Here is a 17,707-nt window from a genome sequence, read left to right as displayed (position 1 = left end):
TACCTAATAAATAAATAAATAAAAAACAACACATATTGTGCTGTAATATATTGGAAGGGTTGTGTCTCTATGTGGGTGGCAGCTCAGTTAACTGCCTAAGTCCAGCACAGCTAATCTAGAGCAGACACAGCATACATCACTGTCTTCTCATTTCACCTCTGCTGCCAAACCTTCTATATAGACATATATAGATTCCAGAGAGGTAGACTCCATGTGGGGAGTCCATTTGAGCATATTAAAGAAAATTTTATTTACATCTAAATTATTTTTTCTGTGAATATTTGTGCAAGTATTTTCTCATTTCTCAAGTCTCATTTCCTATGAGGGGATACAACACATGTGCACAGTTCCTGAAACAGAGGTGGCTCTCATAAAGTGGCATGTTTTCAAAGTCCTACCACACACACATACTGCTTTCAAATCACAGACAGATGTAGAAATGAATTCACCTACAAGGGCGAGTGCACACACTGAAACACACTTAAAGGTTTAGTTCAACCAAATATTAAAATGATGTCATTAATGATAATCACCCTCACGTCATTCCAAACCCATAAGATCTCCGTTCATCTTCGGAACACAGTTTAAGATATTTTAGATTTAGTCTGAGAGCTTTCTGTATGTACTGTATACTGTCCATGTCCAGAAAGGTAATAAAAATATCATCAAAGTAGTCCATTTGACATCAGAGGATGAGTTAGAATTTGTTGAAGCATCAAAATACATTTTGGTCCAAAAATAACTAAAATTACGACTTTATTCAGCATTGTCTTCCCTTCCGGGTCTGTTGTGAGCGCGACTGCTGTGATAGTTGACGTACAATGCTGCTGATGTGTTATCTTTGTTATTGGGCACACCAGAAAACACATCAGCAGTGTCATACGTCAACAATGCCGTGAACACGCTCACAACAGACCGGAAGAGAAGACAGCGCTGAATAAAGTCGTAATTTTTGTTATTTTTGGATCAAAATGTATTTTCGATGCAACACAAATTAAGATAATTATAATAAAATCTGAGAGCTTTCTGACCCTGCATAGACAGCAATCACAACTGAAATGTTCCCGGGCCCAGAAAGGTAGTAAGGAAATTGTTAAAATAGTCCATGGGACATCAGTAGTTTAACCGTTATGTTATGAAGCTATACCTTATGCCGAGTTCACACTGCATAATTTAAGCATGATTTTTCACTTGCCGACAGGTTTTGATAAATTGCAGACAAATGCCCAAAATTGGAAGCAAACTCATTCATGCGAGTGACCATCACGCAGTGTGAATTGTCAAAGACGCGAAAGGAGGGAACCGGCACGTTAATGACGCCTGCAAAATATTTTGCATGCTAAATATCTGGAGCTGTCAGCGATTCACAGTCACATTGTGTACAATGATTTTTGACTGAAAACACATCGGCGATGATCTGCAACCAATGAGAAAGCAAGATACAAGAAAAAGGGAAGTTTGGGGAGGAGTTATAGACCAGAATATCAGTATTTTAATAGATATATACAATTATATCATACAGAAACAAGCACAAACATTTGCTTGACCAGCCGCAACATCAGCATAAGTTACTGCAAAATTATTTACCTCCAAATTTCCCTTTCAGAACACACAGTCCCTGTTCTCTGCATATTGTTAAGTCATGCATTGTGAAACCCCTTTGCCGATCCATCATGCTATGTGAACACAACAGCTACTGAATGGTACCCCATATAGTCACGCAGTGTGAAAACAACAGTGATGCAGAGTCAGTAAGTTTTCAAATATCATCAAAAATATCTTAATTTGTGTTCCAAAGATGAACAAAGGTCTTGGTTTTGGAATGACATTGAGGCTGAGTAATTAATGACAGAATTTTCATTTTTGGGTGAAGAATCCTATCTAACTAGATATAGTTTCTTTAAGGTACACTTACGTTTGAATGCTGGATACATTGGTACAGTGTTGGTAATGAGTACAGCATCATATCTCACTTCTGGAGAGGAGGACAACTCTAAAAATTATAAGATCATGGAAGAAAAAATTAGACAAACATCAAATCATAAAACTCTTTCAACAAAGTAATATAAGTCCCAAGTGTCCCTAGAAGTGTCCCTGGTTTCTGTGAAGTTTCAAATCAAAATACGCCATATCTCATTTATTATATCATGACATAAATGTAACTTTTTGGATGTAAGCCAAAGCATACTATTTTTGTGTGTCTATATTTAAATGCAAATGAGCTCCTCTTCTCTCCTTCTTTCCAGATATTGTTTATGCTCAAACAGCAACATTACACACTAACGTTAAAAAAGTAAAATCGCAATGAACCAACCCTTTAATGTAATTGTGTAGATTTTTTTGAACAATGGATGAACAACACGGTAAAAACTGTAATGATGTTTGATATGCAGTATAAAGATACATGATACATATAGTACAACTTTAGTGTAACCCTTAGCTGCTCTAGTGACTAGATAAACACGACAGACTGTTCACTCATGGGAGGATCCTAGGAACATTCCATCACCAGTTGTGGATTGTACCTCTTCCCTTGTGATTTGGGAGAACACATTTGGTTGCAGACATGAGCGACTCATTTGGAGACACTGCTTTTAAACTATGGGGGAAAAAAGGAGTGGGTGGGATTTTACTATATAGGAAAGATGTATACAAATAATGCAGACACAAAATTCTGTTAAAAATAATAAAAAATAGCAAGAAATAAGTGAATTTGGCATAATAGGTCCCCTTTAAGAGTTATATTTAATTTTATTCTTTAATACACTCCAATAAACTTGATCATCAGGATAGAAACAGATTAAGCCCACTGCTATAAAAGGTTTGTCTGGTGTGTTCCTGGAACTGGCCTTGCTTCGTTACATGAAACTACTTAGGCTAGGCTGCACACTATAGAGAGAGAGTAGGAAACCTCACGAGGTGGATAGAGGAAGCTGTAGGAGATCTGTTTATCTGCACGGTAGTTTGAGCAGGACTGACTGTAGACTGAAGGAACTCTAATATCAGGGCGAACACAGTTGCTCAGAGCCTCAGTCAGAGGGGTGAAATCTACCTGCAACAGAACATCCAAACAGTCAGGTTTAAACTCTAATACAGCAGTCAACTATAAACAGACTAACATAATTTTGTAAACTGTACCTGCTTAGATACAGTATAAGATGTCCAGAGAGGCATGGACAAAGCTTCACTGTAACCACTAATGTAGTCACTATGATGAAGGATGTAGTATTTGGTGCGGATCATGACTGCCGGCCGACCGTAAGGAAGATTTTTGTTGTCTAAAAAAAGGGGGAAAAAGCATTTTTTAATCTTTTAATCTGGAAAACAAAGATAAAAATATTACTACATCCATTAAAATTACATGCAACCAAAAATTTTACTCATAAAACTAATTTTGGGTCTGGAATCACATGAAAATGAAAACTGGCTAAAACAAGTCAGGGAAGTGTTAATTCACCCAAATTCATTTACATTTGACAATACCCTTTACCAACATGGTATCTCACATGATTTACTTTCTTCTATGGAACTGTAATGTTTGTTTTGTTTCATGTTCATGTTTTCATGTCTTTTATTTTGTTATTGTTTGTGTCATGCTTCCATTGCCCTCTTGTCTTCATACAGTTGTTTCCTCTTGTTCTTTGTGTCATGTTCTGATTGGTTTGTCTTGTCATTTATCAGTTGTTTACTCATTGGTTGTCTTAGTCATGCGCCTTGTTCCCAATTGGTTTGTTCATGTCATGTGTCCATCTTTGTCTGTTATAAATAGTCAATTCTTTGTCCTTGTGCCTTTGTCATGTATTGACATATGTATCTGCTGTCGGTGAGTCCTGTCTGTTCATGCCACGTCAAGTTAAGTCTGTTCAAGTCAAGTCTTTGTTTCTGGTTTGGATTATGTTGGGTGTTTTGGATTGCACCTGTAAATAAACTGCACTTGGATTCTCACTATGCTCGTCTTCATTGGACTATCTGTAACACTACAAAGGCACAAGGACAAAAACCTGACTACTTATATCAGACAAAGATGGACACATGACATGAACAAACTAATGGGGAACAAGGCAGATGACTAAGACAACCAATGAGTAAACAGAACTGATAAATGACAAGAAAAAACAATCAGAACATTACACAATGAACAAGAGGAACCAATCGTATGAAGACAAGTGGGCAAGGGAAGCAGGTGTAACGGATATGCAGATCATTGATTCATGGGTTAAATGCAGGCATATAACATGAAACCTTTTTACACTAAATGCCTGGCCTGGCGCCAGCCTGGCTGGATTTAAATTATTTACGACAAGAAATTCCAGAGTCACGTGGGTGAGCCTCAAAGGAGAAACGAACCCCCCCCCCCACCCCCACATTCCTGAACACACACACAAAAACTTTTCTTAATAATAAAGTCCTTAATAATATGTATTTTGAATATGCTTGTGCGTTGCATAAAATGGTTAATCCTTGTTATGTGAAGAGTATAAGTTGCTAGCTTATACTGTGGAAATATTTATCCTAATTTTAATGTTCTCAAATAAGAATCATGAGTCTGTAACCCTACCTCTGACCAGCTCATAAAACTTTATGATCCCACTGGGAAACAGGAATCAAAGCTAACTCTTAGAAAGAGAATGGTAAAATCTACTCAAATGTATTCTCAATGTATTAAGTATTGCTTTTTGGTGCATTAGATGGTTCCCCATATAAATTGGATTATCTGCACTTTTACCGTGTGTGAATCAAACGTTAAATGTGTGTAATTCTGCATTTGAATGTAACTTCGTGTTTCTATCAGTTATATATGTACTGTTTGGTGTTTTTGGAATTGTCATGTTGTGACCCAACTATCCCCCTGTATAAAAGGTGTGTAAAATGTATTAATCTTGAATTACGAACTTGCTAGAATATCACTGCTGAAATCTGATAAGCCCTAAAACATTAGGGTGGATGTTTCCACTGAGACAAAGGAACTTTTTCCCGCTTCAGATCGCGGACGTTCATTGGTTGTTCACGTGAACAGAGGCGTGAACCATTTCAAGCCATAAGAGCTGACCCAGGAAGTTCCTCCTCTTCTCTTCTCCTCTCCTGCTTCGACCCTCGTCTCTTCTGCTCGTCCCTCTGAGCAGCCTTGGGCCGCTGTCCTATCGCCGTCCCTTTCAGCACGGAGGACAGCCGTTCCCATGGCTCCTTCGTAAGCTTTCGTTTCCGTTGTTTTGTTTCTTTTCTTTACTAAGTTAATTCAACTATTTGCCTCTCCACACAAGGAAGACGAATTCTGAAACATTGTTTGTTGGACCTTTCAAATACCGCGCGATTCCGCAGCAACCCCCGGAAGACACGAACCACGAACAAAGAACCACGTTTACGCGGCTCCAGCACACGCACGCTGGCCTCAAAAGACACACGCCACACACGCTGGACCCTGCAAGTATCATTTTCTATGGAGATTTAAATGCTGCTTAAAGTTTGTCTATGATTTGAATCGTTGTTGTCTTTCAAATATTACTGTCTGTGAGTTTGCATAACTGAGCTCATTCTGTGACCACGCTCTCTCTCTCTCTCACCTCCCTTCTCTCTCATTCATTCCCTCTCTCTCTCTCTCTCTCTCTCTCTCTCTCCCTTATTTGGATTCCGTTATGTCTTGTACAAAGTTTACTGTCTGTATTGTCATATGCGTATTTACTCTGTGTGATTTGTAGTTTGATGTATTATTAGTTCAATTATTAAAAACCCATATATATTCATGATTGCCTCTGAACCGCTCACATTACGAGTCAATGAAGTGTCTGATCTTTAGCTACATGCTGTTTACTTTGAGTAACTAAATTTATCATAATGATAGGATAATGTTTTCATGGCCAGAGAATATTTTTCCTTGAATTATAAGAAGTGATAACTTTATTGAAAATTGATAAGTTAATCTTACGGCCGTTTGCTGGACAAACCACTGTTTGATTTGCTGTAATTTACAGTAAGAGATATCACTATAATTGAAATGAAGAATGGAATATTGACATATTAATGAGTAAATTACAGTGCCCTGTGATGAGTTATTGATAAATGCAATTGAGCTATTTTTCAAAATCAATAATATTAATGTAAGTGTCATATGAGATATATATATATATATATATATATATATATATATTAATCATATTCCTGATTAATTATTCAAATTCCCTATATATCATTTGAGTTTATTATTATGTACAACCTAGAGCTGTAATCGGGCCTCAAAAGTTAGGCCAGACAGGACCCGAGCCCGACAGGTTTCGGCCCGAGCCCGACATGTACATTTTGATTGACAGCTTTTTTAAAGCCCGAACCCGTTTACAGCCCGACATTATTCAAATGTGTGCACGCACACAGCTCTTTTGCCTTTTGTCAACAATGAGTAATTTATTCATGTTTTAACATAATTTACTCATAACTAACGTAGACTAGACCACTTGGAAGTTGGAATAAAGAAATAAAATAAGTCCTCTGTGACATCGTAACATCTCAGCATTCTAGACAGAGGCTCATTTAACCTATAAATAGACCAACGCACCAATAAAAACGAGTCATTTAAAAAAAAAAATTAAGATAAATTTTAAATTAAGATGGGTATTTGGGGGAGTCACGTGAGTACCTCAAGCGAGATGGCGGCTCGCTAGACAAGCTCCTACCCACTTGCTAATTATTGCATAGTTTATTATGAAATAGTTGACATTTCGTTGGAAAGAATACTTTGAAAATGTCTATAATACAAATCCTAGAGACTTAATCACGCTTTCAACGGCATTACGATGGCGACAACGTCTAAATATTTCAAGGAAGCAAACCGCATGGCGACCAGAAAGACCCTACCTCCCACTGAGGCTACCGCTTCGAATTCGCCCGAAAAACAAGCTGACGCTAAAGTGAGCTTGGAAAAAGTTTTCACCGAAATTACTAAAATGAGTACAACCCTTCAGTCAGTCGCAGCGGACACGATCGCCATTAAAGAGACAATGACGGAGTTAAAAGAGTCTGTGAACGGGCTGCAGGTCAGAATGGAGGAGGCGGAAGGCCGTATTTCACAATTGGAAGACGTGACAGGAGGGCTGACGACAGACAAAGACGCCAAAGAAAAGAAGATAAATGCTTTGTGGGAACGTGTTCAAATGCTTGAAAACCATAGCAAGAGGAACAATGTAAGGCTTGTGGGGCTGAAAGAAAAGTACGGGACGAATGGCACCCTGGAGACATGTGTGAAGAAGGTACTGAGTGAAGGTCTGGGGATCAATATGGAGGGGGAGTTCGAAATTGAGAGGGTTCATCGAATATTGGCCCCCATGCCAAGTGAGGATCAACCGCCGAAACTGGTGCTGATCAGGTTTTTGAGGCAGTCAGCGCGGGAGAAAGTACTACGAGCCGCGCAGGAGTGTCGTGGACTTTTGTGGGAGGATCGTAGACTGTCCGTGTTTCCCGATATATCGAAGGAGCTGGCTGAAAAAAGAAAGACGTTCCTTCCTGCCAAGAAAGCGCTTCAACAGCTAAATTTAAGATACACGCTTGTTTTCCCCGCTACACTGAGATTTACTTGGAAAAGTAGAAATCATAGTTTCACCAGCACGGAGGAAGCAGAACGCTTCATTAGCACGTTGCGTAAAGGTGAGACATAAACAGGTATGCTGTTATAAGACAGTGATGCTTATGGACGATGAGGAACATATAAAAGTCAACCATGGGTGGAAATCAAACGCGAGTGGGTTTTGGGCTTTAGATGGTATGCTGCCTGAGCAGCGTGCAGCTGGACAGCGACATAACCAGCTGCATGGGTGGTGCCTCACGGACCAATAGGAGTTATTTTCTGTTGTTGCGTGTTATAATTGCAACACTTTGTTTTTATATTTTGGCTTAAAGACCATAGATTGGTCAGAGCTCCCAGTTTGTGTTTTGAGGGAGCATTTTAAGTTACTTAACGGTGTTCATATTGGTTTTTGTGTTTTTTTCATAAAAAAAGGTTCGGTCATGACAAAGTTTACTATAAAGAAATCATTATTTTATTGGCTAGGCAACAATGTCTATATAGGTGAATATACACAAATATACAGTGTTCCAAATCTTTTCTTTTTTTTTTCCCTCTACCCTGATGTCAATATTACATAGTGCACTATGGTGGGAAATCATATAATATGCATGTCTTGGAACATAAAAGGCTGTGGGAGTCCTATAAAAAGAGGCAAAGTTATGACTTATTTGAAACATCACAAAGTGGATATAGCATTTATTCAGGAAACACACCTTAAAGGGGAAGAGGCTCTAAAATTGAAGTATGGATGGGTTGGACATGTATTTCATAGTTATTTTTCCAGCAAACGGAATGGCGTCGTTATATTAGTGAACAAGAATTTAAATTTTATTCCGACTGATGAGGTCAAAGATGATGAGGGGAGAATGGTCTGTGTACAGGCCACAATAAATGGTATTGCAGTGGTGCTATGTAACATCTATGCTCCAAATATAGGGGATCCTAATTTTTACTATGAATTAAATAAGACTTTGGGGGATATGGATGCCCAAATAATACTAGCCGGAGATTTTAATCAAGTTTGGGATCCTTTTATAGATAAAAGTAAATTTAGAGAGCAAACATATCCTAAAGACAGAACGACAATTCACATGATGAGTGAAGATAATGGATTAGTGGATATTTGGCGCCTGGTGAATCCTCGCGAGAAGGAATACACCTTCTACTCACATTGTCATAAATCTCATTCCAGAATTGATATGTTTCTGATCTCAAGAACCATGACAAAGCATGTTACACACTGCAAAATAAATGCTATTGCCTTATCCGATCACGCAGCCGTGAAGTTAGGCATTGATATTAACTGCGACAAAGAGAGGAAAGGCAGATGGAGATTAAACACCTCACTGCTGTCCCATGAGGCCTTTGTGGCATCGTTGAAGGAAGATTTAAAGTCTTTCTTCGAAATTAATACTGGTAGTACTGATAGAAGATCAACTGAATGGGAGGCATCTAAGGCATATGTCAGAGGGAAGATAATAGCTTATGCGTCTAAAAGGAAAAGGGAGGACCGGGACAGAATACAGGAATTGGATAACAGAATTAAGAATTATGAAAAAGAATTATCCCAACGTTTTTCAAACCAATTGTATCAAGATATTTGTAAACTTAAATTTGAACTCCAGGAAATTTATATTAAAAAGGTGGAATATGCCTTATTTAGATTGGGAACTACTTTCTATGAGGAAGGGGAGAAAACTGGTAAACTGCTTGCCAGACAGTTGAAGCAAAAGAATACATGTAACTTAATAACAGGTATTAAGAAAGGAAACACAATAGTAACATCAACAAAGGAGATAAATGATGTATTACAGAAGTTTTACAAAGATTTATATACTGCTGATATTAGTCCGAAAAAAGAAGATTTGCTTAGTTTTTTCTCCAAGCTCAAAATGCCTAAGTTGTCCCCAGAGGAGATGAATAAGTTAGAAGGCCCAATAACAGAACTTGAAGTCAGAAAAGCTGTATCTGTTATGTGGAATGGAAAGTCAGCAGGGTTAGACGGGCTCCCTGTTGAATATTACAAGCAGTATATAGATTTACTTGCATCCACTTTAACAGAAGTATATAATGAGGCATATGCTAGCGGATCCCTCCCCTCTTCTTTTAACGATGCACTAATATCTGTGATTCCTAAGAAAGATAGGGACACCACCGAACCCTCAAATTATCGTCCAATAAGTTTGATCAATGTAGACTGTAAGATCCTTAGTAAAATTCTTGCATTACGGTTAGAGAAGGTGTTATCCAATATTATAAACCCTGATCAAGTTGGATTTATGATGAATAGGTCATCAACAGATAACATGAGAAGATTACTTCATCTAATCTGGCTAAACAGAGAAAAAACCGACCCAATTGTTGCCCTCTCACTTGACGCAGAGAAAGCGTTTGATCGGGTTCACTGGGAATTTCTATTCACAACGCTGTTAAATTTTGGGTTTGGGCCCTGTTTCATCAAGTGGGTTCAAACATTATATAAGACACCCAAGGCATGCGTGATTACTAATGGTAAAGTTTTCCCGTCTTTTGACCTCACCAGGGGGACACGACAGGGGTGCCCGCTGTCGCCATTACTGTTTAATATCACACTGGAACCACTGGCCATTGCCATTAGGGCTAATACAAACATTCCAGGCGCTCAGGGAGGCAATAAAGAGCACAAATGGTTTTTATATGCCGATGACATTCTGGCCTTGGTGAAAGATCCAGATAAGTCCTTACCCCACTTAATGGAGACCGTTCAATCATATTCTAAAGTATCTGGATATAAAATTAACTGGAAAAAGTCGGAAGCCACACCTATATCCGGAATATGTAATGCAAGTATGGTAACTAAATTTGGCTTTAGCTGGATCCCAAGAGGGATAAAAATTTGGGTATCAAGATAAGCAGGGAGTTAGAAGAGATTCCAATGCTTAATTTGGCACCATTGCTACAAAACATAAGAAATAATTTAGACAAATGGGGGAAAATTCAGTTAACTTTATGGGGAAAGGTGAATATAATTAAGATGGCAGTCTCGTCTCAGCTTAACTATGTGCTCATGATGCTACCAATAACAGTACCACAGTTGATCTTTAATCAATATGATATGATGGTTAAACGTTTCCTATGGAATGGGAAAAGGCCCAGGATAAAGCTTAATAAATTATGTGCTTCTCGGGATAAGGGAGGGTTACCAGATCCTCGGCTCTATCAGATATCCTTTGAAATGGCCAAATTGGCCAAGCATTGGAATAATAATACTCAATTAGATTGGGTTACTATTGAGAAGACCTTATCTTGGCCATACAGCCCTATTGAGAACTTGTCTCAGTGTTTAAACACAACCACAAATCCTATCATGAAGCACTCAAGAGAGGTATGGGCAAAGATTCACAAGATGCACTAATTATCACATTGTAGGCAACCATACTCTTCTTTATGGTATAATTCTGCTATCTGTGTCGGGAAATCACCCATATACTGGAAGAAATGGCATTTGAATGGCTTGTGTACTGTGACAGATTTGTTTGAGCAGGGTGTATTTCTGTCTTATAATAATCTTGTACAGAAGTATAATTTAAAGGGAAAAGACCATTTCTGGAAATATCTTTAAATTAGAAATTGTGTTTCCACAATAATAAAGCTCACAGACGAAAACCATATCTTGGACTTTCTAAAACTGCCTTATCCTCAACAAAAAGCCTCTATATTCTACAGGACGGCTAACCATATGTTCAGCAATGACTGCATTCATTTAAAGACAATATGGGAAAAGGACATTGGGACTGTAATTGGGGACGAAGAGTGGAAAATAATTTTGTCAAATACAGGTAAATTTGTAAGAGAAGCCAGAGGTCAACTAACACAGTATAAGATCATACACAGGTTTTATTTGACACCTCTCAGACTCAATAGAATGGGTCTGACAAATAATAATGTTTGTTGGAAATGTCAAAAAGACAGAGGTACTTTTATTCATTGTATATGGGAATGTCCGCTTATTCAGCCTTTATGGTTACAAACTTTAAATATTCTGAGCAAATGGCTTGGAACTACAATACCATTATCACCAAGGCTGTGTCTACTGGGGGATAAGGAGCAGTTGCCAAATATTACAAATGTAGAGTTTGCAGTGATCATGGTGGGGGTCTCGGTGACGGCCAGAGTCATCTTGAAAAACTGGAAGGCTCCCAAAACCCCAGAGTTAAAAGAATGGGTTAACATAATGACTAAGACAGCTTCATATGAACGTTTGCTTAACAAGCTACATAATAAGACCAGAGCAGGGGTCACTGTGGGTTTTCCGGTTTGGGAGGATTTCTGGTCTTACGTGACGCTGTCTTTCCGTGTAACGCAATAATTTAGATTTTTTTTATTTTATTATTATTATTATTATTATTTTTATTATTATTATTATTATTATTTTATTTTTCAATCTCTGTTAGTCTCAGCCACTGTATTTATCCTGGTCATACATGTAGTATCTGTATAAATCTGTACTTTTTGTTTTGTATGATATTGTCATGTACCGAACAAAAACAATAAAAACTTGAATTATAAAAAAAGATGGGTATTTGGCAATAACAAAATTAAGATAAAGGCTCAGCCGGATTTGCTTTATTTAATAAAAGAATAATGCCAACATTAGCGTAAATACTCTGTCAACATTAGCCTATGCATTTAAGACTCAATGAATATTTAGTTATCGTTTGAAAAACCTTTACTCACAGAGATTAGGCTAGGTCTACATGTTTTTGTGGAGGAAAATGATTGAATCCACTGTAGATGTCTTCAGCGCGTTCCTGCGCTCACTGATGGTGCGTCATCATTCACTGATTATTCTCATTATAAGTGTAACGTGATGATCAAAACTTTTCCACACCTCAGACTTTGCTTAAGTTGATGGTGCAACCAAAACGTAATCACCAGAGGCATGCCTCCGTTACACCTGCTCAGCATTCATTTTCTCATCTTTCTCGCGCTAATCGAAACACATCACATGACCGCTCGTTTACCTCGCAAACCGGAGCGCAAGCCCGAGCCCGGCACGAGCCCGCGTAAGATGATAGAAATTAAGCCCGAACCCGTCGGGTCCCGACGGGTCCCATCAGTTCGGGCAAAGATCTTCAGCTCTAGTACAACCCAGTGCGGCTACACATGTTACAAACAATAACAAAATAAAAGACATGAAAGCATGAACATGAAACAAAACAGACATTACAGGAACATAAAATGAAAAGTGAATATTGGGGCTCCTTTAGACATATCTAGAGGCATAATATTCAAATTTGAATGTAAGCGTAAATAATATTTGAGATCTGTTGGATAGTAGTTCAAATAGTAGAGTCTGTGGCAATGCCATTGTACACTGAATGCAATGTAAGCACTTTTGGATTAAATCATCTACTAAATACATAAAATGTAATTATCAATGAATAAATGTAGGTCATATATCACATGACTCCAAAATACATTGCACAAGTCAAACTATAAACTCCTAGATACATACAGTACATCATGTCTTTATAGCCCCTTTCACACTATGATTCCGGCAAATATACGGGTAAAGTGTTCTGGCAAGTGTCCCCGGGTCGCTATATTTTGCACTTTCACACTGCCAGTAATTACCCGGGATATGTGCGTGCTTTCACACAGGACCTGTAAAGATCCCTTAACGACACCTGACATCAGGGCATGACGTGTAATGTATGAGTTGAAAACGCTAGGCACTTTATACTTTCACTCAAGCTAGTAACGATCTCAGCGTCAGCGCGGAAAGAGAGGAACAAACTGATATCTGCTTCATTACAGTTTGCACATATTTATGTGCGTCATCACTTCGACACGGCATTAGATCTGGCTTTTGTTCACACAGCGCCCGTCCTGGGACTGAACCCGGCAATGTTCCGTCAATTTGCCGGGTCCGACGTGCAGTGTGAAAGGGGCTTTTGACAGCTGTGGTAACTATGAACTGTCATTGTAAAGAAAAGATTTCTCCTTACAAAATATCCCCTTTTGCATTTCTTGGAAACGATAACAGCATGCAAATTACATAAGAATGACTAAATATTGACAAAGTTTTGTATTTGGGTGAACTATTCCCTTTCAATCAGCAAATCATTTTAAGATAACACATTGTCAACCATAGCTGCTAAATCAAAGTGCAAGTAACTGTACATAACACAGCTCATACAGCATCACTAAACCAGTCAAGAGAGAAGGGAATGGACTTACCATCAATAACTTGTCTCAGTCGTTGATTGAGCTCTTCCACTTTGTTCTGTAACAGACAGAGCCACAGTGACTCCAGGTTATAGCCTCTTACTAGGGTCACTTTCAATGCCCTCTGCCCCCTACTTTTTGAACGCAACTGCAAAAGATTAAAGGTGAAAACCTCCAGCAATAGATCTACATCTGAGCAGAAGGCAAAAGCACTTTTAGAGGCAAGGGAAGGAATCACTTTGATCCAATAAAAGGAACTGGAAATGTTAAAATAATCTTTAGGTCAGGGGTTTCCAAACCATTCCTTGAGCCTCCCCAGCTCTACGCATTTTCAGATGTCTTCTTTATGTAACCCAGCTGATTTAAGTCATCAGCTGAATAATAGTTTTCTGTCATGTGACTGGCGCAGAGACCTGTACAAACATCCAGAGAACTGCAGTACATACTTGTCACATTTCTGTTTGTTTATATTTATACTTGTCACATTTCTATTTATTTACATATATATTTTTATAGTGCTTTTGTCAAAAGTCGGTCAGGCTCACCAATCAGCCAATCCCAACCCACTCCCTCTTGCAGTTTAATTCTAGATTAAAGACCCATCTCTTTAACCTGGCTTACACATAACATACTAATATGCTTTTAATATCCAAATCCGTTAAAGGATTTTTAGACTGCATTAATTAGGTAAACTGGAACCGGGAACACTTTCCATAACAATCGATGTACTTGCTACATCATTAGAAGAATAGCATCTATGCTAATATTTGTCTGTTTCTCTCTTATTCCGAGGTCACCGTAGCCACCAGATCCAGTCTGTATCCAGATCAGAGGGACCTTGTCTCAGAGGACCACCAGGACAAGACCACAGGAAACAGATGATTCTTCTGCACAATCTGGCTTTGCTGCAGCCTGGAATTGAACTACTGGTTTTGTCTGGTCAGAGGAGAACTGGCCCCCCAACTGAGCCTGGTTTCTCCCAAGGTTTTTTTTCTCCATTCTGTTCCCGATGCAGTTTTGGTTCCTTGCCGTTGTCGCCTCTGGCTTGCTTAGTTGGGGGTCACTTCATCTACAGCGATATCATTGACTTGATTGCAAATAAATGCACAGACACTATATAACTGAACAGAGATGACATCACTGAATTTGATGATAAACTGGCTTTAACTATCATTTTGCATTATTGACACACTGTTTTCCTAATGAATGTTGTTCAGTTGCTTTGACGCAATGCATTTTGTTTAAAGCGCTATATAAATAAAGGTTACTTGACTTGACTTGACTAAACACCGGCACCTGTGCACAATTATCCCATCTGATCACCTCCACATAAAAACACACACCTCAGTCAATCAGTTGTCTGATTTTGTAGCTGCATAGCAGAACCTCTAAGCTACCTGTATTGACTCACTACAAACTAGGGCTGCACGATTCTGGATAAATTGAGAATCACGATTTTTTGATCTCATATAGAGATCACGATTCTCCTACGATTCTTTATTATTATTATTACTATTAACATTATCATTATCACAAGTATATAAATTAATTATTTTATTTTGCAAGGATTCTTTAAATTTATCAAGTGTGACAAAGACATTTATAACAAAATATTTCTATTACACACAATTATTGTTCTTCTGAACTTTCTATCAAAGAAACCTGAAAAAAATCTACTCATCTGTTTTCAACATAATAATAATAATAATAATAATAATAATAATAATAATAATGTTTTTTTTGAACGGCAAAACAGCATATTAGAATGATTTCTGAAGATCATGTGACACTGAAGACTGGAGTAATGATGCTGAAAATACAGCTGCACACCACAGAAATAAATTACATTTTAAAATACATTCAAGTGAAAGCAGTTATTTTAAATGGTAAAAATATTTCAAAACTTTACTGTTTTTGCTGTACTTTGGATCAGATAAATATAGTTTGGTGAGCAGAAGAGACTTTAAAAAAACATTACACATCTTATGGTTCAAAAACTTTTGACTGGTAGTGTATATATAATATATTTAAAACCCCAGTTTTTTTAATATTAGAATGATGAAAAAGTTGTTTTGATCACTGATTCAACGACTCACTCATAAACCTACTACACTTGTTTCATTTCTGGATGAATCAGCGTTTTTGAACGATTCTCTTGAACGAAAAATTAATTCATTGACAAATAAATTAAGACACTTGTCGCCACCTATTGGTGAAACAATGCAATCAACACAAACGTTATTTAAAGCGCAGTACTTTCAAAAGGGGATTTGTTATATTTTGATCGCTGCCATATAGACATCAATGTTTATATTTAAACTATAAACTTTATCCCAGTGTTTCTGTGATAATATAAATGACTGTAAGACAGATATAATACTGTGTAGTTGAAAAGACTGTTTGTGAAGATGTTTCTTAACAAAACATGGTAAGAGCTCTCTCTGTGTCAGCGGCAGTGCGCGCACGGATTTGAATGATCCGGTAAGACTTTGTCAAAGGTTTAACAGACTCAGGGAATCGTTGTCTTTTAGAAATGAGATCGAGAGGGTGTCTGAATCGAGATCGCGATCTTTTAATGATTAATCGTGCAGCTCTACTACAAACCTTGCTACTTACCTTTCATTGACTCCTTCTCCTAGACCCCTGTGTTTCTCCAGTGTCTCTCCAGCATCTCTCCCGAATGTCTCCTATGACCCATTCTGAAGTTCTTCTCTCTTGTGTGAACCCTGAGATGTGTGCAACTTGTCTGTTCTCCTGGTCACCCTACATCCCTCCACCAGTCTCCCTGGTCCGGGCACAACCAACACAACACGCTACTTCTGGGTCTCCACCTAGTGTGGTGTTTTCGAGCCCCATCACCAGACCAGCGCCCTTCTCTGGCGCGGCGGAGGATTTCAATGGATTCCTTTTTCAACGTTTACTCGCCATCCAACGTTTTTCAACGTTTACTGGTCACAAGCTGGTCCCGCAACCCAAACCTATGAAAATTTCATCGCACATTTCTGAAAAGTGTTCAGTACCACAATCGGTGAGCAATTATACCACCTAAAACAAGGCAAAATGTCTATGCACGAGTACACCCTACATTTCAGAACCTTTGCAGCCGCCAGTGGATGGAACAAGGCATCGTTAAGGCTTCCGTCTGGGACTAGAACCCAGACTCCACCTCCAACTGGCGACGTTCGATGATTCCCAAGGTCTTGAAAGTTTTATTCAGCAAGCCACCAGATGTGCAAATCGTATACAATCCTGCCTCCAGAAGTGCTCACCAGCCAGCACAACAACTCGTTATCACTGTGCCGATACCCAGATCCCTCCTGATAACGATCCCGAACCCATGCAGACCAACTTTAAACACCCAAAGAACATCAAAGACGGATGACCCATGGCTTCTGCCTTTACTGTGGGGTCCCATCCAGTTGGATGCTTGCAGCCCTGCATAGATTATAGAGCACTCAACCAGATCATCATCAAGTTCCGGTATCCACTTCCCCTCATCCCAGCCACTCTGGAACAACTCAAGAGGAGCCACTGTATTCACCAAACTAGACCTACACAGTGCATATAATCTCATCCGCATTCGTAAGGGAGATGAGTGGAAGACGCCATTCGTGACCCCAACTGGCCACTACGAATACCAGGTCAAGCCATATGTCCCTGTCAATGCCCCCTCTATCTTTCAAAACTTCATGCACACAGTGCTCAGAGTATTCATAAAAAATTACAGTACCATCACCAGTTTTATAACCAATCTCCCCCATAATAAGCCAAAGTCTCTGTCCTGGACTCCAGCTGCCACTGAAGCTATCACTACTCCTTCTCAACTCCATCCATGTGTCTTCTTCTCCAGGATGCTCAGCCCGGCGGAGAGAAATTATGACATTGGAAATTGTGAGTTACTGGCCATTAAATTAGCACTGGAAGAATGGCGACACTGGCTAGAGG

At 38.7% G+C, this 17,707-nt stretch overlaps 1 protein-coding gene across 5 annotated transcripts in view; it reads right to left on the bottom strand.

Moving 5' to 3' along the window:
• The window catches only part of enpp2 (ectonucleotide pyrophosphatase/phosphodiesterase 2), a 103,059-nt gene that overhangs the window by 67,258 nt on the left and 18,094 nt on the right, over positions 1-17,707 (bottom strand). For 3 of the 5 annotated variants that reach the window (XM_052617606.1, XM_052617607.1, XM_052617609.1), the window contains exons 19-22: positions 13,775-13,910; positions 3,139-3,278; positions 2,917-3,052; positions 1,916-1,993 (exon numbers count right to left, since the gene is read on the bottom strand). In XM_052617606.1, the coding sequence (XP_052473566.1) occupies positions 1,916-1,993; positions 2,917-3,052; positions 3,139-3,278; positions 13,775-13,910 (490 nt within the window). Of the gene's footprint in view, positions 1-1,915; positions 1,994-2,911; positions 3,053-3,138; positions 3,279-13,774; positions 13,911-17,707 lie in introns of all 5 variants that reach the window. The other 2 variants (XR_008187816.1, XM_052617608.1) reach the window with 2 other exon arrangements.

This window comes from Carassius gibelio, chromosome A16 (assembly GCF_023724105.1).
Source record: "Carassius gibelio isolate Cgi1373 ecotype wild population from Czech Republic chromosome A16, carGib1.2-hapl.c, whole genome shotgun sequence".
In the NCBI taxonomy this organism is placed as follows: Eukaryota; Metazoa; Chordata; class Actinopteri; order Cypriniformes; family Cyprinidae; genus Carassius; species Carassius gibelio.
This window is presented reverse-complemented; position numbering and strand designations above follow the sequence as displayed.